This window comes from Taeniopygia guttata, chromosome 4A (genome assembly GCF_048771995.1).
Source record: "Taeniopygia guttata chromosome 4A, bTaeGut7.mat, whole genome shotgun sequence".
NCBI classification, from domain to species: domain Eukaryota; kingdom Metazoa; phylum Chordata; class Aves; order Passeriformes; family Estrildidae; genus Taeniopygia; species Taeniopygia guttata.
Window position 1 is genome coordinate 5,930,767 of NC_133029.1, and position 27,426 is coordinate 5,958,192.

The 27,426-nt window shown below is 53.8% G+C and overlaps 2 protein-coding genes across 4 annotated transcripts in view; one reads left to right on the forward strand and one right to left on the reverse strand.

The window, feature by feature from the left end:
* Window positions 1-741: 741 nt before the first annotated feature.
* On the reverse strand, window positions 742-5,528 carry YIPF6 (Yip1 domain family member 6). Its single transcript, NM_001245267.1, is given in 7 exon segments — window positions 742-1,245; window positions 1,898-2,055; window positions 2,158-2,283; window positions 2,978-3,020; window positions 3,382-3,460; window positions 3,998-4,126; window positions 5,465-5,528. Coding segments are annotated over 7 exon segments (693 nt in total). The 5' UTR covers window positions 5,504-5,528; the 3' UTR covers window positions 742-1,126.
* Window positions 5,529-5,804: 276 nt separating this feature from the next.
* The window catches only part of OPHN1 (oligophrenin 1), a 50,949-nt gene continuing 29,327 nt past the window's right edge, over window positions 5,805-27,426 (forward strand). For all 3 annotated transcript variants that reach the window (XM_030272485.4, XM_030272484.4, XM_030272486.4), the window contains exons 1-4: window positions 5,805-6,084; window positions 20,960-21,055; window positions 25,153-25,214; window positions 26,641-26,712. In XM_030272485.4, the coding sequence (XP_030128345.4) occupies window positions 5,931-6,084; window positions 20,960-21,055; window positions 25,153-25,214; window positions 26,641-26,712 (384 nt within the window). In that variant the 5' untranslated portion in view covers window positions 5,805-5,930. The remainder of the gene's footprint in view (window positions 6,085-20,959; window positions 21,056-25,152; window positions 25,215-26,640; window positions 26,713-27,426) is intronic.

Consider the following 27,426-nt stretch of genomic DNA (forward strand, 5'->3'; position numbering starts at 1 on the left):
TAAAACCCCACAAAATAACCCACAGAACAAGTGTCTGACATCTCATGGGAAGTACAAGGGAACAAAATGCACATTTGCACACATTTCTTTGCTGTCCCCATCAACAACCAAAGGAACAGTCACACAGAGGCAGGTGAGAGCAGAATTCACATCCTTCAGATGCAACCAACACTTCTAGTACCATTTACTTCTTTTCCTTCAAGCTGTTTTAACCCTTTGGGGCCCAAGCCCTGGTATGGTTTTTCAGACCCAAACAGCCTGTGCAGCAAAACCTCAACTTTCTGCATAGAACCCATTGTTTTTTCATTCATACACATTCATGGTACTTTCCAAGGAATTTTCACCTCCCAAATGCAGAGTGAGAGCCCAGTCTTTGCTACAAAGCAGTCTCAGCATTTCTGCAGGACTCTGAGCTTTGTTCCCTCTGGTCACAGGGCTGCAACTTGCAGTGAGTCCCAAGTCCCCTCACGGAGGCAGTGCTGAAGGCACCAAGCTGGAACCTTTTTCCTGCCACATGAAGGGATGGACACACACAGCACACGGATATGGGCAAAAGCAACTCCCTGCCACCAGCTCCAATGCCCTGCAAAGGGACCCAGCTGAGTTTTGACTGAACTTTCCTTTCCTGGGAAAGCCCCAGTCTCACGATGGCCTGGGTGTACATCCCACCACTCTAGAATGGAATGACAAGGAGTCAGACACATCTCTTTCCTCTCCAGACATCATTGCAGTGAAGTCCTATGGTTTGATAAGGCATCTTTATCTTCAGTGAGGATCCAAGCACGGGCAGGAAATCTGCCAAGTGGTGCAAAAACTTCATCTCCCAGCAGCTTGAAAATCCAGGATTTCCCATTCTCTCCTCAGATGGAACAATCCCTGTACCAGTGGGCATTGTTTATTTAACACCAGTACAGAACAGGGCTAAATAAACCCCTCAGCAGCTGGACCTCGGTATCTTTCACAAAGAGGGACACACAAATGAGCACTTTTTGCAGCTCTCTGGCTTTATCCCACAACCTGCCTTTTTACAAGATCCCTATATATAAATTAGAAAGAGATAAAGCCAAGCATTCACTGCAGCGTCCATGAGAAAGTCCATCTGTGTAGCAGTCCCTCGGGGTGGTGCTCACTGGGGGGTGAAGGTCAGGATCATCCAGCTGATGACGAAGTAGAAGAGGAAGATGGGGTACACGACGAGGGCCTTGCGGTTGGGGGGCTGGCTGTCCGCCAGGAACGCCGTGGATGCTGCAGAGACACAAAACCTGTGAAGCAGGAGCAGCACAACCCTCACAGCCCCCTCACAGTGAGGATCTGCACTGCAGCTGTGTTGAAAATAAAACTACTGCTCAAACCAACGGGCTGTAATCACCAAGTGCAACTTCCTCTGTCATACAGAATGACAAATCGCAGAATCATGGAATCACAGCATGGTTTGGCTTGGAAGGGATATCCAGTTCCACCCCCTGCCACAGGCAGGAGCACCTTCCACTAGCCCAGATTGCTCCAAGCCCCAGCCAGCCTGGCCATAAATCCTGATTAACACTGTACAATGAGAGCCAGACGTACAGATAAAGAGCAGGAGAAATCATGCAAATGTATCTCTATAAAATTGGCACTTTTAATAGTATTTGTAACTTAATCATAGAATGAACCACCAGTTTCACAGAGTTTAATATCAAATAACCATCCTTCCGCCCAAGGCAATTTGCATATGACCATGGAAATCACCAGGAGCAGAGACAGAGGCTGAACCTCTGCCAGCTCAAGGATTGAAAGAACTATTTCTAGATCACTTCAGCAGCCCAGGGCCACCTTAGACTGGAGCACCCCTTGGTTCTGCCTCGGGGAATGCACAGGGCTGCAGCTCCCCAAGCACAGGCACACGTCAGGGACTCACCCAAGGTGGACCAGGCGAACATGGCCCCCACCACGATGAGGCGGATGATGAAGCTGACGGTGCCCGCGCCCGCCAGCAGCACCAGCCTGCACACCAGCATGGCCACGGTCAGCGGCATCACGCAGTACCCCAGCACACACAGGCTCTGGAAGAAGGAGCTGCACAGGGACACAGCAACAGGGAAACAGCAGTCAGGCCAGGCAGGGCAGAGCTCAGTGCACAGGAGTGAGTGAGCCTCCACACAACACACCCGCACTCACATGGTGCCTCCCAGGAGCTTCGAGTTGAGCGTGATGACAACGGCCCCAAACCAGATGATGACAAAGACCTCGGCAAACTGGGGCCCTCCATCATCCTTGCTGTCTGCAGAGCCACCCTGCAGCATCCTGGAGTGGGGAACAGGGAGAAACAGCTGCAGTGGGGAACAGACAGATGGAGGCATCAGCACTGATGGGAGTTTTCCCAGACTGGAGTAGGTGCCAGAGCAGGAGCCCCAACAGCGATCCCCAGTTATGCTGCAAGCCCATAGTTTTTCATCCATTTAATGTTTTCATTATATCCTCAGTTTTGCACAGGTAACAAAAATGGTTGTGGCTCAGCTGAGGTGATTTCAGTCAGTTTCCCTGTTTTGAGGGCTGTGAAAGCACTCAGAAGGAAATCAAGCCACGGACAACAGGCTGAGATGGAAATTAAAGTACCAAAGTTTTGGTACCTCTCAAAGCAGCAGAGTAGTGTGTGATTGAACAAACCAGCCTCAGAGAAACCCTGGAATAACTACGGGATGCAGGCACCACAGCTGAACCAGGACACCTAAGACACCTTCAGTAAAACTATTCCTGGGCCAAGGGACCAGGAAGAGTTCATCCTTAAAACTTAAATGTAGGGACGGGAGGTGCTAGTGGGCTTGAAGTGTCACAAACACATTTTATCAGAGAACCCAACCAAGAGAACCCCAAAATCGGGGTTCTATCAGAGAGGGATGAGATTAAATTGATCTTAACACATTAATTAGTAATTTTTAACGTTTCATTTCCCTCATGCACCGGGCTACAAAACTCCAAATTGCCTTGGAATACTCACAGAGCCAGGGAGACACACAGCACCAATGGGCCCCAGAGATCCCCTGCAGGGAGAGGGAAAACACATCACAAAAGTCACAGAATCATCTCAGTTCCCCTCTCTTGGGAGTGACAGAGCCCCTTTCCCAACTCCCAAGGTGCCGTTTGCCACATCTTTTGGTGGTTTTTTTTGCTTTACAATTTTCTTATTCAGCATCTTACACCACGATCTATAATAAAATTAATTCAAGACCCAGCAGCTGCTACAGCTCCCAGTCCCACCCACCCTGGCCCACACCACCCTGCCACAGAGCCCTGGTGACAGCCCAGCTGTCAGCTCTGCTGCTCAGGACGTTCAGCCCCCCTGAATCCCCATCCCCTGGATTCTGCCTCTCCCCTGGAGGTCAGCAAGGCCCCAGCACGTACAGTCCCTGAGGAGGGCACTGCTCTTCCTGGGATACATGACATGGACAAACTTCTTCCCAACAGCCTTCAGGTCCCTCATCTGAAACAAACACAAAACACTTCCATTTATCCCCTCACAAGAATTACAGCTCCCAGCTAAAGCAAAGAGGCAGAAGGAACACGGATGGCAAATCAGAAGAGGATCCAACCCAGCAAGCTCTGTAGCACCCTCTGCAACAAACAATGACTGCTTTTCCTACATTCCTTAACAACCACAGCATCACATCCTTTTCTTTAACAACCACAATATTGTATCTTTTAATAACACCAGATTATAACCAACAACTTGTTTGCTCCTCTAGGAAAAGAGAATAAATGAAAAATACGTTCAGTCAGTAGCGTTTCTCACAAGCTCCCACTGAGGCCTCTGCCCTCACATTGATTTCAGGATCACAGAGAAACTTTAGGCCACAATTCAGACACTTTTTGACCCGTTTTGTTTAACGTGATGAGTTCTAAAACAATCCCCACTGAAGCACAGGTTGAGCAGAGCTGTGCAAAAACACAGGTTTTGCACAACAGCTGCCAAAACCACCAGAAAACCTGAGTTTTACTCCAGCCACAGGCTCACACTCACAATTGTGTCCTTGACTGGCTCATCCAGTGTGGAGTAATCCTCATCAGGAGAATGAGATCCCACAGGGACAGTGATCTCCCCTTCCACTGGAATGTCCTGGGATATCGACACATCTGCCAGACCTGGGAACTGAACGGGTACAAAGCTTTAGGAACAAACACAAACATGCTCGTGTGCACTTCAGATGGGCTGGGGCTGGACAGAGCTGCTGAGGATTCAGGGATACAACGGATAAATGTTCTGCAGCAGGGCCAGGCTGTGGCTGTGTCAGCAGGTGTGGGTGAGCCTGTCCCCTGCCACCCCCAGAACCCGCCCTCTGCACCCTGCTCCGCCAGCACTAACTGAAATAAGTAAAAAAACGTGTTTTAAGGGAGGTGGTGCTTGAGGGCTGCACAACCACACCACCTGCATTAAAAATTCACATTAACAGCCCTGGGGAGCTGCAGGGACACCCGCAGGCACACAGCGAGGCTGCACAAATCCAGGTTTAACCGGGCTGATGCCCTCCCATCCTGCGGCGAGGAAAGCTCCCGGGTGCCCGGAGGCGAAGGCAAACAGGGCACAGCCCGACCGGTTCTACGGCAAACGCTGCCAGGCGGGGCATGGAGGGCACGGTGGGAGGCTCCCCAGCACGATAGTCTGAGGACCTGCCAGTACCCCACACTTGATTTCTTTTCGCCAACATTCAATTTTTCTCTCCCCTTCACAGCAGCGTTTCAGAACATCCCATGATTGCCACCACAGTAGTAAGTTTTATTTTCAAATCAAAAAAACCCAGCCACGTACACCAAGTTCCTGTATACAACAATCATGGTGCTGGTTTGGCTAATCTGTGGTGGGAGCTGGTTGCCCATAGGGTCTGTGCCATCACATTTTCCCCACTCATTCATTTCTGAAAGTGCCATCTGTGCACCACCACAAAGGAGTCCAGCCTGGGACAGCCCATAGCTGGAGTCCCAAATTGGGGAAAGTAGCAATGGAAATCAGAGTCTACATTCATTTGCTTTTCTTTTTGTCGTCTACATCCTACTCTCTGAGGTCAGGCAAGCGCAGTCTATTTCTGTCAGGAAATTCTCAGGAATTGTTGTAGTTCTATGCAGGATGATGTGGTCACTCCAGTGAATGTGCTGGCCCTGCTGGACCTGGATCCGGCTCTGCAGTGGTGTCACTGTCACATCCCAGGGCCCCTCTGCCCCCTGCCCTGTGCCCGGCTTTGTCCCCTTTCCTGTCACCTTCCTCACCCTGTCCTCGGCCCCTTTCCTGTCACCTTCCTCACCCTGTCCTCGTCCCCTTTCGGACGAGCCGCCGCCCGCCCAGGCCTCCAGACCGCGCTGCCCTTTGCCCGGCACCGGCCGTGCTCGGGGAGAGAGGGAGGCCCGCCCGCAGCCCGGCCTCCCCGTGGTTGTGGTTGTGGTTGTCGTTGTGTATTTGGCCCCCGGTTCCTCTCGGTTCCCCGGCCGCACTCACCAGGCTGCCCCCGGCCCCGCTCCCCTCCGCCGCCGCCATCTTGCCCGTCCGGCCGACGTGGATCGGCCGCGCCGTCATTGCCGCGCGTCACGCGCCGCCGCCTCCATGGCAACGCGCGCGGCGCCGCCCCGCCGGCAGGGGGCGCGCTGGCAGCGCCCGCAGCGGAGCGGAGCGGAGCGGGCGGAGCGGGGCCGCGTCCCGCACCGGGCCGGGCTGGGTTGGACCGGGCCGGGCTGAACGGGGGGCGGCTCATCCCGGACTACACCTCCCGGCGGCAGCGGCGCGGCCGGAAGCGCGGCGGGCGGGCTGGCGGGGGTCGCTCGGGCGGGGAGCGGCGGGCGGGGCCGGGCGGGCGGGGCGGGCCCGCGGGATGCCGGCGGCGCGGGGCGCCCGGGGCGGCGGCGGCGGCGGTAGCGGCGGCAGCGGCGGCAGCGCTCCGTAGGCGCAGCGCGGCCGAGCCGCGGCCATGGGGCACCCACCGCTGGAGTTCAGCGACTGCTACCTGGACAGCCCCGACTTCCGAGAACGCCTCAAGTGCTACGAGCAGGAGCTGGAGCGCACCAACAAGTTCATCAAGGAGGTGATCAAGGACGGCAACGCGCTCATCGCCGCCATCCGCGGTGAGCGGGCCGGGGCGGGGGTCCGGGCAGGGCTCCCCGCGGTGTGTCCCGTTCCCCGGGCATCGCCCCGCGCCGGAACCGCTCGGGGCCCGCGCCCCGCAGCGCTCCGGGCAGGGCTGGCGTTCCCCGGGCGGCGCCCGCCACCCCCGGCTTGTCCCTTTTCCCTGTCCCTGTCCCTGCGCTGACACCCCCGGAGCTGTCCCCGCATCCCCCGTCCCGCTGCCCGGATCCCCGTCCCGCTGGGTGTACACCGGCAGCGGGACCGGCCGAGCCTCCCCAGCATCGATCTGCTCGTCTGGGGACGGTGCCCCCCGCTCGGGGAAGGCGCTCCGTTATTCGGCATCTTCCGAGCCGCGGGGACCGGGGCGGGTTCATCAGTGGTCCTCCCGTCACCCTGGGGCAGCACCGTGAGCGTGAGAGGGGCCCCGCAGCGCCCTGCTGGGAGTCCTCCTTTTGTTGTCGGTGTTCTGTCATTCTTCAAATCACGGTGAGCGTTTTTCCCAACGAAATGTCGATTTCTGTGTTGACTTTGCGGGTGTCGCCGGCTGAGACGTGCTGACAGATCACCAGAGCACCTGGGCCAGGTTGTGTCACCTGAAACCACCAAGTCCTACGTGTTTGACAGTGACCTTCTGACTGCTTAGATTTGTTTTCCCTCCCCACCTTTGTGGATACACGTCCATACACACCTTCCCTGTGTCATCTCCCATGCCTTCCTGGACTCCATGATCCTAAAGGTTTTTTCCAATCCAGATGATTCCACGATTCTCTGCTGCTGTCGATGCAGAAGAATCCAGGCCCAGGCCAGCAGAGCATCCATGGGGGCAGTGGAGGGACACAGACAATCCACGCTGGTCACACACAGTTTTCCTGCCAGCTGGTTGGTTTCAGTTGGTGTTAATAGGTTTAGCTGCTGCCCTTTTGTTCAGAATAATTCAGAGCTGCCTTGTTATCGAGGCAGTGGCTGGAATAGCCCGTGTTTGCCCATCTGGAAGCAGCAGAGACAAAAGCTGGTGTGACTGAAACTGCCGATGTCACAGGGCTATGAGACCTAACGTGGCTACAAAAACCCCACATCTCTGCACAGGCCAGGGCAAAATAAAAAAACCAAACCAACAAAATGGAAATCAGAGGGATTAAAACAAACCCGCTTGCTAATGGAAATGCTTTTCTTCATCACTTTGTTCAAAACCATTTCCCTTTTCAGTGTTTGTAGTGCACAGGGATGTGAGGGATTTTGCTGGGTCAGCAGCCCGGCCCAGGGAGACTGGCCAGGGAGGAAGGGCAGAAGCAGAAGAAAGCAGAGCACACCCAGACAACACTGAGAACCCCCAGGGCTGAGGATTTTTTGCCTGAAATGCTGTGGGTTGTTTTTGTATCGGATCCAACAGGCTGCCAGGGAGGTGCTGGGGCTAATCCTGCCTGGGCTTCCATCAGCTTCCTGTGTTTAGTTAACAGGTAACTTAAAAACATAGATATATCTCTGAATCCTATCCACGTGGAGCTGTGGGTGGGAATCTGGGGCACTCACTGGCCATGGCCTCACCGTGTCCATCCCAATGTCCACTCGGACAGCCACAGCTGACAGTCCCTCTGTGCCCCTTGACAGAGTGGGGTGCAGGTGCCCTCAGCTGCTGGGATGCAAAAGTGGTGGTGGTCCCATCAGGAGGGTGAGATCCAATGAGGACAGAGGGTGAAGTACCTGAAGGGGCTCACAAGAAAGGTGGAGAGAGATCTTGGACAAGGGATGGAGTGACAGGATAATGGGAAATGGCTTCACACTGAAAGAGAGCAGAGATAGGTGGGATAATGTGGAGGAATTCTTCCCTGTGAGGGTGGTGAGGCCCTGGCAGAAAGTGCCCAGAGAAGCTGTGGCTGCCCCATCCCTGGAAGTGTTCAATGCCAGGTAACCTGAATGAGGAGGGTGCTTTAGGGGGCTTTAAACTCGTTTGGCCTTTCATGGATTAAGGGAAACTAGTTCCATTCCCTCCACCCAACTGTGTCACCAGCTGGAAGAAATAAAATTCCAGGGGTGAAGCTCTTCCAGGGGCCTGCAGCCCACCATATCCTGGGGAGGTTTCTCCTGCAGCCACAGCCCTAGCAGTGCAGCCTTGGAGTGTGGTACTTTCTCTTGTCGACTGACACCCCCCCAACAGCTGAGTAGCCACAGCTACGTGGGACACCACAAGGGGACAAAGTATTCGGAACTGCCAAGTGGGGAATTAAACTGACTAAAGCAGAGAATAATATTTCATTCATTTGTAATAGTTTTGGGTGTGAAAGCCAACAATAGAAAATAATGAGTCGGAAATGGAAATTATTTTTATTGTAAAGTTGGCTGTGTCCCTTTTTTTCTCGTGCCAGCAGTATGGAGAGTCACTGGCAGTGCCAAGTGACCCGTGCTGGTCCCACACATTTTAGTGGCAGTGCTGAGATCACCGTGGCCTGTCCCTGGTCAGGCAGGGAGAAGGACTGAGAGGTGTCTGTCCCTTCGTGCCCATCCCCTTGGGCTGGCCAGGATCAGGACCTGATGTGGGCACTGGGGATTCAGCTCCAGCAGCAGCTCGGCCATGCCCAGAGCTTGCCATGGCCAGCACTGGTGTGACAGAGGAGCCTTGCTCAGGGCACATGCTCTAGGCCACTGGGGTGTCAGAATTTGTGACTCCATGGCATCGCTGTGGCTGTAAGAATGGCTGCTTTACTGTAGTTTATTTCTGTGCTTCAGCGTGGGTTTCTTTAATCTCTCCTGCTCACTATGCTCTGCTGTGTGTATGATAATGCAAAATCACCTATTTCCCCTGGTCTTTGATCTTCTCTCCCAATTAAATATCAAATGGAGTTGGAGAAATGTCAGAGGGAGGCTTTTCTCATTAGTACCTGTAAGTGCTGTGATGGTGAAAATTATGCTTTGAAGCTCAAAGAGCTGTGAGTTCTCATGCAAATGTTGTGTTTGTGGTTTGCACTTGATTTCTGTCCAGCGTGGAGCTCTGCAGAGCGCCTGGGACTCTGCTGGCAGTTCCCAGCCTCTCCAGGTACTGTGAGCACTTCATCCTGAAGGATGACGTGACAAAGGAATGTGTAGGGACTGTGTGAGCTTTTCTCCACGAATGGGGTTCCTTGGACATCCAGGAAAGGTCCCACCATCATCATCATCATCATCATCCCCTCAGGTCCCGCAGCACTGTGTGTGGGAATTGGTGTGTCTCCTCAGGGAACTCTTGTGTCCCCCAGCATGGCAGACCTGTTCTGGACAGGTTTCTGTGCTGTCGTTGGATGTGGTGCCTGGGGGTTTAATGCTGTGGTGTGTGGGAAGCAGTGTGGCATTGGAACAGGTTATTTTAATGGGATTGAAGCCACCCAGAGCGGCCTGTCTGCCCAGTTCCCCAGAACCCCATATCCTGGTTCGTGGGAGGGCTGTGGGGACAATGGAATCTGTTCCTGCAGTATGTTACACCCAGATCCTGGGGACTGTGTCCAAACAACCCTAAAGCTCCTCTAGAAAATGGGGAAGAAGAAAGAGTCTATCCCACACCAGGAGAGGCTGCAGGTCTCTAGAAAGGATGAGTGACAATGCAGTGACAATGTCCTGTCCCACAAAGACAGCTTAGCCATGAGACAGTATGGAGCAGGGGGAGAATGACCTGCTGGAAAATACATCACTCTTCTCCAGCAATAATGTGATCTCCTGTACTTGTTGGCTCCTTGCTGGTCTTCCCCATCCTTGCTGTGGATGTCAGCCAGTAAGGGCACCAGTTACCGCTGGTAACTTGTAGAATTGTCTCCTGACTTCCCAGCTCTGTCTCAAAAGGCATCACAGCATAGCCAGAGCCCAGCTCTCCCTGGGAGCATCTGTGCCCTGCAGGCATCCTCAGCACAGCTGGGCACAGGGGTCTCTGCAGCAACAGCTGCTGATGAAGCAGCTCCTGCTCCTGGGCTTTGAGCTCTGAGCACAGGACTAGGGCCCCAGTTGGTGCAAATCTAAACCAGACATGCTTTAACCAGACACTAAAACACAATAGCAGAAAAAAACCCCAAAACCCTCCCAAGAGCCAGCTCACTCCCAGCGCCAGAGCCATATCCTCAGTGCAGGCAGGAGAGACGAGGGGCCAGCACAGGATCTACCAGATCCAGCTGCAAAGCAGATCCCACCCCCCATTCTGGGGCTCGGGGATGTGTTTGCTGGCTTTGGCTGCCCCTGGAGCAGCTCTTTGGCTGGGCAGTTGTCGCTGTTGGGTTTGCTTTGCCGGGGGCTGAGGTGCCAGGCTGGGCACAGGATGGTTTGGCCGTGCTGTGATGTCCCCAGGCCTGGCTCCTTGTCCCTCGCTCCCTTCCTGCTGAGGTCCTGAGCTCCCCAGCCTCCCCCCCGGGAACCACAGGCTGGTTACAGCTGCTCCATCCTTTCCCAGGTGTGCCCAGGCCTTGGTTTGTTTTAGGAAGCCCAGGGCAGGAATGTGGGCAGGGGTGGCTGGAAGAGCAGCAAGCCAGCCCAGTCCCTGCCAGCTCGGGGGCTGGTGGGAGGGCTCTGGACCAGCCTTGACACAGCTTAAACAAACCAATGTGCAATATTCTGTGATGGCTTTTTCCAGCCCAGATATGCTTCCCGAGGACTTGCCTGCGTACAGCAGCACAAGGGGCCAGGAGAAGAGGCAAAATCGTTTTCATGTGTTTAAGGATATTTTTTCTTGTGCTGCACATGAGGCATTCAGGGAGCTTTTCATCCATCTTCTGCTGTGTTTTCTGGCTCCTTCCCTGGGAGGATGTGGGTGTTATCCATGTTCTGTGTGTCTCACAGCCCACGGCTCCCAGCAGCACTGCTGCTGACCTAAGAGTTTCCTCGTGAGTCACTGTATGAAGACTCAGCTTTTCTGGCTTTTTACTTGAGGTATTGTTGGAATATTTTATTCTCAATGCTGTTGGTGGCACACTGGAAACTACAGATGTGGCATCCCATGCTTGCCCCCAGGCTTTTCTGTCCTGCTGGGTGCCAGCCTGGCTCTGTGGAGTGACAGTGCTGTGCCCTCTCTGTTCTGCTGCAGCGTGCAGCCTGACACCTGTGGCACATCCTGGCCACGCTGCATCCTCCTGCCCACACAACGTGGCTCTGGCACTGATCCCTGGCTGCCCAGCCATGGATCTGGGCTGCAGGGAGGGCCTGCAGTGCCAGGTTGGGCCATTCTCCAGGGCCAAGGGGGCAGGTGCTGCTGTGGAGGCTGCGCAGCACTGCCTGGCAGGAACACAGAGGTTTGGAGAACTGTGGGTTCATAGAAAAAAAATCTCTGGTGAACAATCAGCACTATTTACAGGTACTGAGCACCAAAATGCAGCAGCTTTGGAACTGCTGGAGAAGTTCAGGAGGCAGCAGTTATTTTTCCTTACTCAGCATTAAATAAATCTTCTGTCTGGGGATCTGACACGTGTGAATGAGAAAGCTTCTGGAACCCTGCTGTTTCTGTTCTGGGGATGGTGCATTGTCCACACTGGCCTGTGTTGGGTCTCACGGCCTCTTCAGTGCCACTGGCTGAGCTGCTTCACTGGGAGCAGTGATCCCAGGCCGTGCTGGCTGCTTTCTCCTGGGGAACATTCAAACATGGGCCCCGTGTCCTTTCTTGTCACTGAATTCTCTGTGCAGGTGAACGTGGGGTCATGAGTTCTTCAAGTGATGATAAGAGCAGCAGAATGGCCTGAGATAAAGTCTATAAATATAAATACAGCCCAGAAGTCAGTTGCTCTCTCAGTCTGATCTCGCTCCTTTTTAGCCTTTTCCTCCAGCCAAGTCTGATTTTGAAGATCCTGGGGATGTTTAAAACAGGAATAGATTTATTTATGTTACTAAGCCTTGTAGCTGTGAGAATGGAGAACAAGGGACACAATCTGTTCCTGTTCTGTCACAGGATGAACTGGAGACTTGCAGAGCATCGGGGACCCTTTGATGTGGAAGCACAGACCCCAGGTCCTTGCAGAGGTGCCCAGAGTGGGGGTATCTCTTGGCAAGCCCCCCGAGTGTGCTCTGCAGGTCAGGCTGCCCCAGTGCCGAGCAGGTTGACGGTGCCAAGGAGCCTCCCAATGTGCCATGTCCGCACTGGCATCACCTCCCAGCCTGGACCCCCGCGCACCGAAGCACTTGGGATCGCTGGAGAGCCGGCAGCAATCCCTCCCTGGCGTGCTGTGTGACTCAGCTGGCCCCTGCCCAGCCCTTATCGAAGGGAAAAACTCTGAAATCATCGGTGCTTGGAGCAAACACGGCTCCCTGGCCCGTCGGAACCTGCCCTGCCTGGGAAGGGGGGCTCAGGGAGACGTGTGTGAGGGCTCTGCAGATCATGGGACGTCTCCGTGGGGATTGCTCGTGCTCTGCCCCGGATAAGAGTCCGTTGTTTTCATGGATCTTGGAGCACACCCTCTCCTGCCGCTCAGGCCAGAGCACCGTGCCAGGAGCCTGCTCGGCTGCTCCCAGAGGCCTGCAGCACTGCAGGCATTCCTGCAGCTCTGCCCTCACTCTCCTGATGCCCCTGGGAAAGCTGTCCCTCCCTGACAGCTCACTCCTCCCAAGGGAGGGCAAAATCCATTTGTTTTCCATGGCTCAGCTCTGTGTATTTTTATTTTTCAAAGAGCCTGTCCTTCGTTCCCCAGCCCGAGGAGCTGTCCCCAGGCTGATATTCCAAAGGTGGTGACTGCCTTCTGTGGAACAGTGCTGCAAACAGATGTGTACATAGGTGCAGCAGCCAGAGCCACCTGCCAGCCTCACCCTGCTTCCAGCTGGATGCCTGCTTGGCTTCCAGCCCCAAAGTGTCACCTGGCTGCCACAGCTCCCCCGGTGCTGCCATCCCCAGGGCTCACCTGGCCATCCCTGCTGCAGGGGCAGGCATCCAGCAGCCTCTGTGCTGGGAGTTCTCAGGAAAGCAGCTGAGTGCTGCCGCCCTTGGAGCCTCCCATGTGGGGTTTGGGAGCCGCTGGCTGCCCAGCCCAGGAGCTGCCAGCACTTCCAGCAGCAGCATGGTGCCCACAGGGCTGGCACTGTCCCCCAGCTGTGGCTGTCCCTCCTATGCCCGGGTTCATTGCGCTCCAGAGCAGTGCTGAGCAATTCCCTGCTGTGCTGCCAGTCGGACTGGGACACCAGCTGCTCTGAAATTCCCGCAGGTGTGGCAGCACCAGCCCCGTGGTTGGGCTTCAACTGTGGTGAACCAAAGAACTGTGATGGTGTTTCATCCTTTGTGACTCTTCTCTGCCTCTGCGGCCCCAGGAGCATTTGTTTAAAAAACAGTTGCATTATTTCTTACTGCGCATTTCACCACTTTTGCTGATTTTTAAGGCAGCTCATCTTTTCTTAACTTCCATTTCAGTTGGCCACGTGTTCTGGGCTGGCTGCCCTGTGTCTCTTTCCAGTTTTGCTGAAGCAACTCCTCCAGCTTTGCAGGGCTGCAAGGTTGATTTGAAAGGCCAGCAAAATGGCAAAGGGGAAAAAACTAATCTCTGAGAAGTTCAGGCTTCCAAAGTGCAGTTTTACCCACGGCTCATCCTGAGGAGCACTAAGGGAAATGCTGATGCCAGCAGGAATTTTCCTGCTGTGGGGAGAGCGGGGGTGCTCTGGCTGAGCTGGGCCAGGGAGGAGGCTGTGCTGCAGCAAAAATCTTCTAAAAAAATTAATCCAACATGCTGTCCATTATAAAAATATTAAACATACAGCCTGAAGTGCTGCTTGCTAGGAAATCAGTGCAAGCCAGTGAGTGTCGCTGGGAGAACGGTGTGCTCCATGTCCTTGCTTTGAAATGTGGCTCTGCTGCACGATTCTCTTCCTGAGCAATGGATCTGTCACTGTGGAGGCCTTGGGAAGAAGATGCTGGATAACTCAATCCAAGAGAGAGTGAGAATGCATCCTTCTCCCAGAAGCTGTATCCCACATCACTCACTCCCAGTTTCCTCCAAAACAGACCAATATACCCCAAAACTTTATTGTCCTTCCAGTCTTGTTTGGTTGCTTTGTGTTTTGGTTGGGGTTTTGCGCTGATACATGGCCAAACTTCCAAGCTGTTGATGAGGAGACCTGTGATCTCCTTGTGCTCCAGGCACCAGGAAAGAGCCCCTCTGTGTGTTTAATGCCTTGAGCTTCAGGGTGCAGCCTCGTAACCTTTGCCAGCTCATCTGGAGCATGGCAGGTTTGGCGAGCCGGATTCCTTCAGGCAATGAGGGAGATTAAGCAGGCGTGAGAATTATATGATGAGTGTAAACCCTTGCTGTCTGCTCCTTGGGTATTTAATTTAATAGTAAATAAGAAAATAAGCCTGTCAAGCTCGTTTGGGCACTTCCCACAAGGCTGGCTGGGCAAGGAGAAGAATTAATGAGAATAAAAGATTGAAGTTTAGGACAGGAAACAGAAACTGTGGAGGGTGGGGGGAGAGTGGGAGGGGGATGTGTGATTGGAGGTGATGGTCCAGAGGGCAGGTAACCAGTTTTCAGAGCAAAAAGTCACTGGTTAGGGAGAAGTACTGAGAAATGTCTTTTTACTGGGAGCACAGCCCTCCTCTTCTGCCTGGAGCCTGGGCTGGACTGGTTGTGAAAGAGATGCAGCAGCTTATGAACAACTCAGTCAATGAAGGGCTGATTAGGAGAGGTAAATGTGTGACAGAGTGTGAGACATCCAGTAAATTCCTTCACAAGAGATTTGTAAAGCACAGCTAAATATAGCAAGTTATTTTTAGCAGTTCATACTAGCCACTTACTCCTGGCAAGTGGAAAACCCGTGTCAGTGTGGGAAAAATGGCCTTTGTCCAATGTGTCAGGATTTCTGAGTCCCCACAGAGCCTTCAGGGGCACTTGCGGACGGCTCGCCCTGGGTCAGTGCCAGGCACTGCCTGTCCTGGGCTCTGTAATTCCCTCGTGGTGAGCATCACCAACAGGGCTGCATTCCTTGCAGGATCCTGTGTGGATTTGGGTCTACCTAGAAGGCTAACTGGAAGGTTACATTTTTATCCTCATCTGAGAAAATTAACGTGTTTCTGTGTTTGAGCAGCTGTAGAGTATTTGGGAGCGTTCCATGAGTCAGGGCTCGTTCCTCCTGATCCTGATGGCACATCTGGGCTCATCAGAGGGAGCTCATGGCTTTCCAGGCTGAGGTATTTTTGTGGGACAGAGACTGGGGACTTCATGCAGGTAGTACACATGGTGTAAATCCAACACCTTGGAGCAGAGTCTGACCCCTTGGCCACTTTGTGTGCTGTCTCCTAAAACTCTGCTGCAAGGACAGAGAATTCCCAGGAAGCACTGGGTGGGGTACTGTGTCCAGAACCTCCTCCTCAGGGTGGTGGTGGTGATCAGCTCCATGTCCTTAGTGATGCAACTCCCTGGGGAATTCTTTGGCCGGAGTTGGTAACAATGGGGACATTATTTTCCCCCTAGGAATCACAGCTCTCTCTCTGCATGCTGGGAAAAGTGGAATTTCTCATGCTGAATGTTGTGCACAGTTCTCCACCAGGGAGGAGAAAATCATCCATAGGGACCATTGGTAGGAAATGTAGGTGTGTCCTCAGCTGCTGTGGGTCAGGGTCTTGCAACGTTTTCCTGACAAAAGTGGATTTCCAGGGTTAAGATCCCAACCTGACAATCTCTATGTCTTAAAATGCCTTTTTTAAGGGCAGAGTGAACTTTTGTTGTCTTTTGTTTGCTTATTTGAATGGAAAGTGTGTGGCCAGCTTTGATAGTTCTGTTTTCAAGCCGGAGAAGAACAAAGCAAAATGCAAAGATGGAGCTCCTGCTTAGCTTTGCTCTGTTTATTTGCACTGCCACAATCAAACCTGGGCTGTGTTTTCCTGTTGATTCCTTATGGGTTTTATTCATGGGTTGCTGAAACTGTGGCTGAGTTGCTCTGGCACTGCAATCTGTGGGTCGGGCAGATGCAGAACCTCAAGAATTGCTTTTCCCCCATGGAAATCTCTGCTGGCTGCACTTCCCCGAGCTGCCCATGTGTAGATACAGGCAGGGGGACCAGTGAAAATCACTTCCCACCTTCCGTGGTGGGCTGGGACATCATGTCCCTTCCCAGGAACAGGGCAGGGATGCTGCAGCCCCATCACTGCTCAGCTATTCATGCCTTCAGCTGGATCAGATTAAACTCAGGATTGCCTTTGCACTGGAAGTGTCACTGGCCAATGATTGCAAAGATGATGAGGTCGAGGGGCGGTGTTTCTATTTTGTTTTTCCCTCTTTAATTTGCTCCCTGGGAGCAGCGTGTGATGGGGATTAGCCAAAGGGCTGCTGAACCCACTGCTTGCTCTGCCCCTTAGCTTCTGGAGCAGCAGCAATTCCCACCTGGCTGTTTCCTAGGAAGAAGCAGGGTGGTGCTGTGTGTACCAGCTGCTGCAGAGCCAGAGTGTCATGTAAACAAGGGCTGTTTGGGTGTGGATAACGGGGGTGAGGGTACTGGCAGCCTGACTCTGGCCAAAGTGATGTGTACCTTCCGCACCTACTCTCCTGCACACTTGGGGATGTTCTGTTGGTTTTCAAAGTGTTTATTTCTAAAAATCAGGCTGGTTTTTGCACCTGTGTAACACCCGATGTCCCATTGTGTCCCTGTGGTGTGAAATGAGGCAGCCCAGGCAGGGCCCTCCTGTCCTGGCTCAGATCCTGCTGGTCCCCATAGCTGTCACCGCTTGGTTGTCACAGCCACTTCTGTTTCTGTGTGCTCAGGGGCACGGTTTCCTCTCTCGGGAACAGAGCACCATTGCAGTCACACAGACTGTGACCTTTGGGTTGCAATTAGTGAAGCCAATTAAGGATGTGCACCTGTGACACCTGGAGCATTGCAGACCCTCGAGCAGCACCTCCGTGCCCCATTCTCTGGCTGTGTCTGCTCACCCTGTTCCCCCGTGGTTCTCTTCTGTGGTGATGGTTTCCTTCTGGTTTAAATTCTAAGCACTGGAGGAAAAAGCAGAGTTTTGTCAGAGACCTGTGGCTTTTGCAGCGGTAGCAGCACTTCTATGTTTGTGGTTTTTGGTTACCTGTGGTTGCTGTCAAAGGTTAAAATGAAAATCGTAGGTCCTCACTGAGCAAGGTGTGAGGCACGTCTTTCCAGAGCTGCTGGTTCTGAAGGTGTGTTTATCTACACATAAATTCAGCCCTGAGTTCTCTGTGTGCCTCCTGAGGCTGGCACGCCTGGCACTGCTGCTCCCCGCTCCTGCCCTGCAGCCTGGCTGGGGCAGCTCTGGGCGGGGATGGAGCTTCGTTTTGACTACTAAATTATTGTAACCACAAATGGTGAAATTTGGCATTGCTTCCTGATGCTGGAAGGGAGAGAAGCCCTTCAGGACTCCTGATCAAATTCATTTTGGTGTGTTTCCATGGAGACAGGCTGAGCAGGCAGGGTCCTTGGGGTAGTGCTGAGCCTCGGTGTGCTGTTCGCAGGGATATTCCAGCTTGGAGCATGGCACTGTTCCTTGATCCTTGGGTCCTGGTGCTGGGGGAGCAGGACAGGCCCTGCAGCTGCCTCTCCCTCCTGCCAGGCTCTGGGGGTGCAGAGCAGCAGCCTTTGGCAACCGAGTGTTTGTATCGGGGCGGAAAACATTTCCGACACTTAAAACAAGGGAGAATACAGACTTATCTCTCCCAGCGTGGGATGGAGCCTCGTTTTTCCACAGCACATCTTTTCCTGCTGGCTGCTTCCTGTGGTCAAGCCTCTTTCCTGTGGCCATGGCTTATCCCTTTCTCCCCAGCCCCCCTGCCCTGCCTGATGGGGTGTCACCGCTGTCACCGCTGCCATTTGGGGGCCACCGAGGGAAGGGGCAACATTCCACTGAGTGTCTCTGAGCACTGACACCAATTCTCTGCCTCAGGGCCTGGTGCTGGGCCCTGCGGGGACACAGCCCCCGAGTGGGGACATCCTCTGTTCCCACGGTGCCAATGGTCAATCAGCTGTGTCCCTGTCACACCCCAGAGTGTCCCACAGTGCCAGCAGTCACTGATCCCCGTGCTGTGTCCCTGTCACACCCCAGAGTGTCCCACAGTGCCAGCAGTCACTGATCCCCATGCTGTGTCCCTGTCACACCCCAGAGTGTCCCACAGTGCCAGCAGTCACTGATCCCTGTGCTGTGTCCCTGTCACACCCCAGAGTGTCCCACAGTGCCAGCAGTCAGTGATCCCCGTGCTGTGTCCCTGTCACACCCCAGTGTCCCACAGTGCCAGCAGTCAGTGATCCCCGTGCTGTGTCCCTGTCACACTGTCACACCCCAGTGTCCCACAGTGCCAGCAGTCACTGATCCCCGTGCTGTGTCCCTGTCACACCCCAGAGTGTCCCACAGTGCCAGCAGTCAGTGATCCCCGTGCTGTGTCCCTGTCACACTGTCACACCCCAGTGTCCCACAGTGCCAGCAGTCACTGATCCCCGTGCTGTGTCCCTGTCACACCCCAGAGTGTCCCACAGTGCCAGCAGTCAGTGATCCCCATGCTGTGTCCCTGTCACAGCCCAGAGTGTCCCACAGTGCCAGCAGTCAGTGATCCCTGTGCTGTGTCCCTGTCACACCCCAGAGTGTCCCACAGTGCCAGCAGTCAGTGATCCCCATGCTGTGTCCCTGTCACACCCCAGAGTGTCCCACAGTGCCAGCAGTCAGTGATCCCCGTTCTGTGTCCCTGTCACACCCCAGGGCTGTGGCAGCAGCGCAGCAGCAGCGATGCTGTCCTGTGCATGCACACAGGAGCTCTGTCAGGAGCTGATGTTCAGCCAAGGCTCGCTACGTGTGGGAGTCGAGCTGTGTTGGTCTGGAGAAGCCTGGTTTCCATCAAGAGCTCCTCCAGAGCCCGCCAAGCACGTGTGGTGCAGGCTCTCACTCCCCTCCCTCTCTCCCTCCTTCTCCCCTGGGCTGACAGGGACACATGGCACACAAAGACCCTCTGTCCCTGCCAGGTACCACCCATGGGACCTGCGTGTGCTGCGTGCTCCCAGCTCACAGGTACACTGGAGCTGTGGTGCCTTGTCACCTGCCCCCAGCCAGCTCCCATGGTGGGGACAGACAGACAGACAGAGAGATGGATGCTGGCTGGGGGTGCTGCTGCTTTCAGAGGGGCTCAAGGACTGGGCTGGGAGGGGTGTTTGCAGGGAGGGATTGAAAATCACCTGCGACCAGCAGCAGGGGAGGGGCTGGATGGGGCCACAGCAGCGTCAGGGACGGTGATGGTGACGGGGACATGCAGGGGATGAACAAAGATTCCCCTGAGCCAGGGCTGAATGAGCCTCCGGCCTGGCCTGAGCGAGCACTGGGGGACTGAGGGGGAATTATTTGCCGAGGTTTTCCATCAAATCAATGACATCGTTCTGTGCGAGAGTTCACCCATTTACGTGCTCCAGCCCCTGGCAGCTGGGGCTAAATAGCGACATTCAGGCCTGAATCTGCCCATTCAGGAGCAAAGGTTTGACCCATCGGAGGGAGCTGCTGAACAAGGCTTTTCAGGGAGGAGCAGGGACTGCACTCTGAGCCTGCAGTGGGGACCCAGCAGTGCATCCACCCCTGCCTGCCCAGGGACCTTGGGGAGGGTCAGGAGCTCCTGACCTGGGGACGGGAAAACAGGATAGTCTGAGAACCTGCCAGTACCCCACACTTGATTTCTTTTCCCCAACATTCAATTTTTCTCTCCCCTTCACAGCAGCATTTCAGAACGTTCCATGATTGCCACCACAGTAGTAAGTTTTATTTTCAATCAAAAAAACCCAGCCATGTACACCAAGTTCCTGTATACAACAATCATGGTGCTGGTTTGGCTAAGCAGTGGTGGGAGCTGGTTGCCCATAGGGTCTGTGCCATCACATCTTCCCCACTCATTCATTTCTGAAAGTGCCATCTCTGCACCACCACAAAGGAGTCCAGCCTGGGACAGCCCATAGCTGGAGTCCCAAATTGGGGAAAGTAGCAATGGAAATCAGAGTCTAACATTCCTTTGCTTTTCTTTTTGTTGCCTACATCCTACTCTCTGAGGTCAGGCAAGTGCAGCCTCCCTCTGTTTGTATCTCAGGAACTGTTGTAGTTTTGTGCAGGTCAATCCAGTGAGTGTGCTGGCCCTGGATCAGGCTCTGCAGTGGTGTCACTGTCACGTCCCAGGGCCCCTCTGCCAATGCCAGCAGACGCCATCCAGACACGTCCTGCAGCCACACAGGGTGCAAGGACACAAAGCATCCTTTGGGCCAGAAACGACTCTGGAAGGTCCAAAAATAATTTGGACTGAGCCACAGGAAACATCAGGCAATTTCTTTGCTTCCAGCCCAGACTGTTCCCCACCAGCGGGAGCAGCAGGTCCCAGGGCCATCTGTGGGTGCCCAGGCAAGCCCAGCTGAGCCCCTGGCTCAGCTGTGTGCTCTGTGGCACTGTCCTTCCCTCAGGGCCTGTCTGTGCCCGTGACCCCACACAGGGACAGTTATTTTTAGTCCTGCCTTTTCCCTCACATTTATTTTCTGACTCTACAGATTTTTCTCCCGTATTATGAAGCAATTCCTGTGAACAGTGGCCAGCCTTTCTGACAGCCCCTGAGCTCCAAGGAGCTGTGCTGGTGCACACAGAGCCCTGGAGTATCTCCTGAATGTTTTCCTGCAGGGAAGTGTGTCAGTGTCCCTTCCTGTCTGTGGCTGGACACAAGGCCATTGATCAGTTGTTGTACCGTGTGGTGCATCCATTAGTGCTGTAGAGGCTTTTTCAGAGAGAGAAAAAACCCAAATCCAGTGCTCTCTGCAGCCTCTGAGGGTTATTAATGCTACAGCATTTTCTGCAGTGCTGAAATTCCCAGTGCCTATGGATTTTCGTAACTACATTACTATGGTCTTTTTCCATTCAGAATAAATTCCTAGGACATGCAGCCTCTAGAAGAATTGCAGAAACCCACAACTGATTGCCCTGTCCTTTTCCAGGATACTCCTCAGCAGTGCAGAAGTTCTCCCAGACTCTGCAGTCCTTCCAGTTCGACTTCATTGGTGACACACTAACGGATGATGAGATCAATATTGGTGAGTTCTCTGCTTTTTGAAGCTGACTTCACTTCCAGTAATTGGAACAGTCTCCCTCTCTAGGAATTAGCCTGCCTGATGGTTTTTAAGCAGCCTCAGGAGCTGGGTTCCAGGCAGCTCTTCCACAGCTTATTTTATGAAGTTGAACAGTCACGGGTCAAGTTTCACATTCCCAATTCAGCAGATAATTTGCAGAGGTTTTCCATGGCTCCGGGCCTGCTCCATGCTGCCAGGTGCTGGGGAGGAGGCGGCGTGGTGCTGACCTCCCAGCCAGCCCCTCTTCCCAGAGCTGCAGTGGAGCCCAGCTCTGGGTGCTGCTCCCAGAGCTGCCTTCGCTGTGCTGGAAAGGTTGGATACTAGGAAAAACATTTCACCAAAAGAATAATAAAGTACTGGAATTGTCTTCCCAGGGAGGTGGTAGAATCACCATCTCTGGATGTGTTTAAAAAAAGGCTGGGCATGGCACTTGGTGCTATAATCTAGTAGAGGTGTTAGGGCATAGGTTGGACTTGATGATCTTAGAGGTCTCTTCCAACCTCATTATGCTGTGATTCTGTGATTCTGTGAAAGGCCTTGCAGGAACAAACTGCCCCACGCTGCCCTGCAAAGGCACAGGCTGCAAACTGCTGGGAAAAAGTGTTGCTGGATATGTCTCAAATGGAAAACAATGGCCATCTGTGCCCTGGGCAGCCTTGCAGGGCTGCTCCCTGCACATCTGCTTGGGGATTAGTGATTCTGGAGCTGTGTTACATCCCTGCCCTCCCCCAGCACAGCTCTGGGAGTCACTCAGCATCCACAGCCCAGGGGGGCTTAATTCCCCAAACCCTGCACGTTTCACACAAATCTGCTCTTGGCTTAGCAATGTGAGTGGACCCTGTGGGGGTGACAGGGGGCTGCAGGAGGGACAACAGTACATCCTCAGCCCCCGAGGTTCTGACCCTGCCCCATCAGACAAAACACCTGGGCCACCTGCCTGGGCTGAGGAGCTGGGGCTGCCCATAGGCTCACAGGGCATGCTCCAGGCAGGAGCACAGGGCATTCATGGGCTGGGACACAAGGCATGGGATCTTTTCCAGGCTGTTCCCGAGGGCTGCACATAGGGGAAAAAAAGAAAACCAGCTTTTGTCAGGCAGCGGTTGGAGAGTGGCAGCAGTGTGACATTGCTGGTGTCAGGTCTCAGCCACTGTCAGAAGGGGAAGGAAGTAGAGCCTATTCCTTGGGCTGTTGTATTTAAAGCCACGTGAAGCAGACTGCAGGCTGCCCCTCCAAAGCTTGCTTCCTTTATGGAAAGTCTCTGGGTGAAACCCGCTGGAAATGAGTCAGCCTCCAAATCTAATGGCAGCAGAGGTGCTGAGCTTCCAAACACATGTGGGTCAGGGAGGGGAGAACTCTGCCATGTAAATGCCCCTCCTGGGAGCTGAGGAGTCTGAGGCAAACAGCCATGCAAGGAAAGGAGTGTCCCTCCTCTTGGCTGGAAGAAACAAAGCTCCAACAACCAAGAAAGGCTGCTGGGAATGACAGAGGTTGAATAAAGGGAGTGTGGGATGAGGGAGAGCAAGAGAGCAGATGTAAAACCCATCGTGGGGAAAGGAGTGTGTTTCCCTTCAGTTTTGCTGGGGAGTATTTGTTTTGCTTTTTCAAGAAGAGGTCCCAGCTTCCCTGTGAAGAAGCCTGGGCTGTGTTCCTCCTCCCACCCAGGCCCTGGTGTGCCTGAAGGGGTTGAGGCTTCCTTATTCCTGACACAGCAGTGGGGCGTTGACGTCTCCGTAGCAGCTTCCATCTGCCAGGGTGCCAGGGATCTGCGTGGGAGTGCAGAGCTCATTTGATGTGCAGGATATGGGAGTGAGGCAGAACACTTACAGGCACTTCTTATGCGCTGCAAGAGAACGTGTTTGGGTTGTAAATAGAGCTTAAGTCACACTGCTCTCTCGTTGTGTGGGCACAGAGCAGCCTGGCACCCGAGCGGGTGGCAGCGGGGACACTGCAGGTGGCAGTCAGGACACTGGGTGGATGTTGTCTGTCGTGAGCAGCACTTTCCCCTGGGGAGGTGAAAGGTGTTACCCCACAGCTGCAGCCCCTCCTGTGCTCCCTCCTGCAGCTCCTCCACTGTCACCTCATGGGACCCAAATCAGCAGCTCCCGCAGAGATGAAGGGGGCAGTGAAATGGGGTGGCATGTTCTTCCCTCCCAGACATGGGAACATGGAATCCTCTGGCTGTAAGGACCTTCCTGGAATGCTTCTGGTGTTTCCAGGTGCCAGTTCCCAGGTGTGGCTGGGCAGGCTGTGGCTGCTGGTGGCCTCCCTGCTCCACACTGCCCTGCATGGGCTGGCAGCAGGATGTGAGCCTTGTGTGTGGTGCAGGGTCAAATTCAGTGGGCTGTTCTGTGACTGGAGCCAGGAAACATGTTCCTGGGCTTTTCCTGTAGAGCAAAGGGAAAAAACTAGGGAACATTTTATGCACTGCCATATTCCCTGTAAGTTTGGGACTGGATTCTTTCTCCCTGTGATAATTCTTTTCCTGGCTCAGGCCCCCGGTGTCCATGCACTCCATCATCCTGGGGAGCCACAGTGACAGCCACGGATGGCTCTGGGTGTGAGCACCATGAGCAGTAGGGCCATTGCATTGCTGGGTGCTGGAGCCCTCACTGGAGGAGAGCTCAGAAGCTCCTGACTCAGCAGGAAGGTCTGTTGTGCCCATGTCACGAGGCTGCAGTTGTTCCCTTCTGTGTGTCTCAGCAGCTGCAGAATGAATCCTTACACTGGATTTTAGGACAGGTACCTCTCCCAAGGTACTGCTGTGTACGAGGGGAGAGGGCTCTCTGCTTGCACAGGGAGCACAAGAACTCCCTGTCTCTGACCTGTGGGACAAGCTAATCCAGTGCCTGCACTGCTGTACACCTGCTGTGCCCCCTCGTGTGCAGCCCTGCTCTGTCCAGCCGAGCAGTCTGAATGCAGAGCTCTGGGGTCTGACAGAGCCACTCTGGGATGTTCCACCAGGGCAAGAGGGAGCCTGAGACCCACCAGACCTGTCCCATGCTGTGCTGAGCAGGCTGGATCTGTGGGAAGCTTTCCCAGGTAACTCCCAGGTAGTTCCCAGGCACACTGGGGTGATCAGGTTGTTCCCCCAGGCATCCAGCACACAGCCACACTACCTGCATGGGAAGGTGTTTGCCCAGCCTTGCCTTGCAGCCCAGAGGGATGGGAGTTTGGCTTGGCACTGTCACTGCTCTGCTGCTGAGAGGTTTCCTCCCCTGGGACAAACTCAGCCCCTTCCCAAGTTCTCCTTCGATGGGCAGGGAGAGGGGCTGTATGTTCCCCCTTGGTGTGGGGTCAGCTGCTCCCACCTAGTCTTTTATTTCCCCAGGCTAAATTATTCTTAGTTCAGTTTGTTAAAGGAAAGGTGTCGTGCTATTTTTGTTGTAGCTGGACTCCAACTGCTTATCAATGAAATCTCTACGTTTCACATATTTTGGGGAGTGGTGTCAGTGTCTGTGACCATGTCTACACCTGCTGCCTTTCCTCCTGCACTGGACTTTGTGCCTCCTGGTGCTGCATGTGATCTTTGTCATTCCAGGCCATTTTCATTTGACACACTTGTCCTGGTCCTGGCAAACACCTGCAGCTTTTCCTGGGACAGAGGTGCCAGGCCCATGCTGGTGCTGCTGGCAGCTGTCCAGGCAGTCCAGGCACCTCTGTCCTGCCCAAAGTGGCAGGGCCTGGGGATGGCAGCTCCCGTTCCCCCTCTCTGCCCTTTCCCTGCATTTGCCCCTTCTCTGCCACCTGTATTGCCATCTCTGTAACACAATTCCTGATAAAAGCTAATTAACATCCGCTTACTTTCCCAGGGCCTTCACTCCTTCATTGCCTGGGTAGGAGATCCTCCTCTGCCTTGCATAAATAAATACCCCTTAAGGCCAGCCTGCACCTGGCATTGCCTCACGCAGTTTCTGCCAAAAGGAGACACCTCTTCTTGTTTTTTTTTGCCAGCCTTTAGACAGCCATGCTGGGGGTGCAGCCTCATTGGGGTGTCCTGACATGTGTCACACGCTCCAGTGCCACATCCCAGCTCCACTGACCAGCCTCTTCTTTTCTTACAGCCGAGTCCTTCAAGGAGTTTGCAGAGCTGCTGCAAGAAGTGGAGCTGGAGAGGTCCATGATGGTAAGGAGAAGGGAACTGGGCTCTGTCATTCCTGACATGGCTAAATGCCAAATCGCAGCCACAACACCATGTGCCTCGGTGTGAGGCTTCTCAGCAGAGGGAAGCTGGGAGCACCAGGAATGTGCTCTGCACCCATCTGCTCCATGGTCCCATGGCCGTGGGCCCTGAGCATGGGGCAGGCTCAGCAGTCGGTGTGGGGGGCTGTGACTCTCCCAGGCACAGAGCCCCAAGCCCTGCAGCTGGAGGGGCTGCTCACCAGCTGCTTCTGTGGTGAAACCACGGGTTAAAGAATAAGAAGTGTTTTCACTCAGTTTTTGCTGGGGGCAGGAAGGCAGGTGTCCCTGAGCCCATCTGTGCTGCTCCAGCTCCTGCAGCACAATGCACTGCCATCAGCTTCCTGCTGCCATGTGCCCTCAGCTCTCCAGGGCTCCTCCAGAGCCAGTGCTGGCTTTCCATTTCACTCCTAATTCCAGGAAAAACATGAAGGTTAGGCTCAGTGGAGAGCTTACAGCGTGCCAGGAATGTGCTGCTTGGCTCTGCCTTCCCCTGCCTCGTGCAGCAGCAGGAGCTCCTGCCAGGCTGGGCCAGAGGGTCCATGGGCAGGCAGGGAACAGCAGGAAACCAGGAAAGCACTGAGATACTTCTTTATTATGAATTACATCCCAGGTATAGTAGCTCCTTTGGCAGTGGAAGGTATTGTTTTAGGAGTTACGGGCACTGTCCAATTTTCAAAGTTGGGGTGTTTTGCCCTCTACTTGTAGGACCAGTTCTGTTTTACAGCAGCTTCCTCAGGAGGTTTCACACTCACCATGTTCATCAGCCCTGAATTCCCTGAGGGGCTGTGCTGTGTGGTGTCCTGTCCCCTTCTCTTCCCCTCTCCCTTCTCTGGAGCGTGGGGCAGAGCCTGTCAGGGAAGTGGGGATGGGAGGAGGCAGCAGGTTGGTCCCAGGGCCAGGCTGGAGCTGCTGATACAAGCTGGGATGAGCTTTCCTGTGGATTCATGGTAAAGGTGTGCAGAGCACCACCCAGGAAAGCATCTCTCAGACATGAGAATGAGTGGAAGAGACACAGGCAGGCTTTTCCTTTTCCCTGGCTGTTCCTGTCAGAGATTACCTTCTGGCTGAACCTCGAGACAGGGGAAGTCCATCCTTTATTTGAGAGCAGCCTTGTTAGATGGGGATGGGGGGACTCCCTGTCACCCACAGGATGTCCCCAAAACCTCCTGGGATGTGGTTGGGGTTTATTGTGTGTTACCCATGGGGAAGAGCAGGTACAGATGGTTTAAGTGAATTCACCTACAGACAGAGAAGTTTCCAGTCAAAACCATTAAAGTCGCAAGTTCTTGGCTTCTAGCCCTGTTCAGCCTCTGTTTAAGAGAAAATTGATCAGCATCCTGCAATTCAAATGCTTTTTCTTTGCACTGTAGGTGCAGAATGCGAGTGATTTGCTGATCAAACCTTTGGAAAACTTCCGGAAGGAGCAGATAGGGTTCACCAAGGTAAGGCTTCTTTCTTTGTTTTCAGTGTAAACAGATTTGTTTTCTGATAGTGTGCTTGAATTCAGATTTTTCTCCTGTTGTTTTTAACAAGCTGACAGTTGCTCTACTGCATTCTGACTTCAGGCACTCAGAAACTCCCTGTTCAATGCTGGCTTTCAGCTGCTGGCATGAGGGTTCGTGCTGTGACTTTTAGTCTGATTTTTCAATCTTAAGAGTCTCCAAAGTCTTTTCCTGAATTCTTTGGGTTCTCTCCTGGCCTGATTTCAGCACTGCCACTGCTCTGAGCAAGGAGTGCTTGTTCCAACCAGGAGATCCTCCTTGCTGCTTTATCTCCTCTCCCCTTTGTTCAGAGAATAAAACACTTTCTGCAGAGAAGTGTGTGGTGGAGTGGGAGGGAGGAAGGGAAGGAGGGAAAGCAGGAGAGGCCAGCAGGCAGAACCTGATTATAGTCATAGGGCTTTTGTTATGAAATATTTACATAAAGCGTCTAATGAGTCTTTCAGATGGACCAAACTTTTAAAGAAACAAGCTATAAAAAGCAAATTCTGCACATGTGGAGCACAAAAGATCATTTTTCCCTTGTCTGCTATCAAGAAGTCCAGGTTCCATGTTACTCAGCAGCAGCTTAAAATGGGGCTGGCACTGACCCAGCTCTGAAATGGAGATGTTTTGGAGAACACTTGAGGCTTGGATTCAGCCCAGCCCATCTGGAGG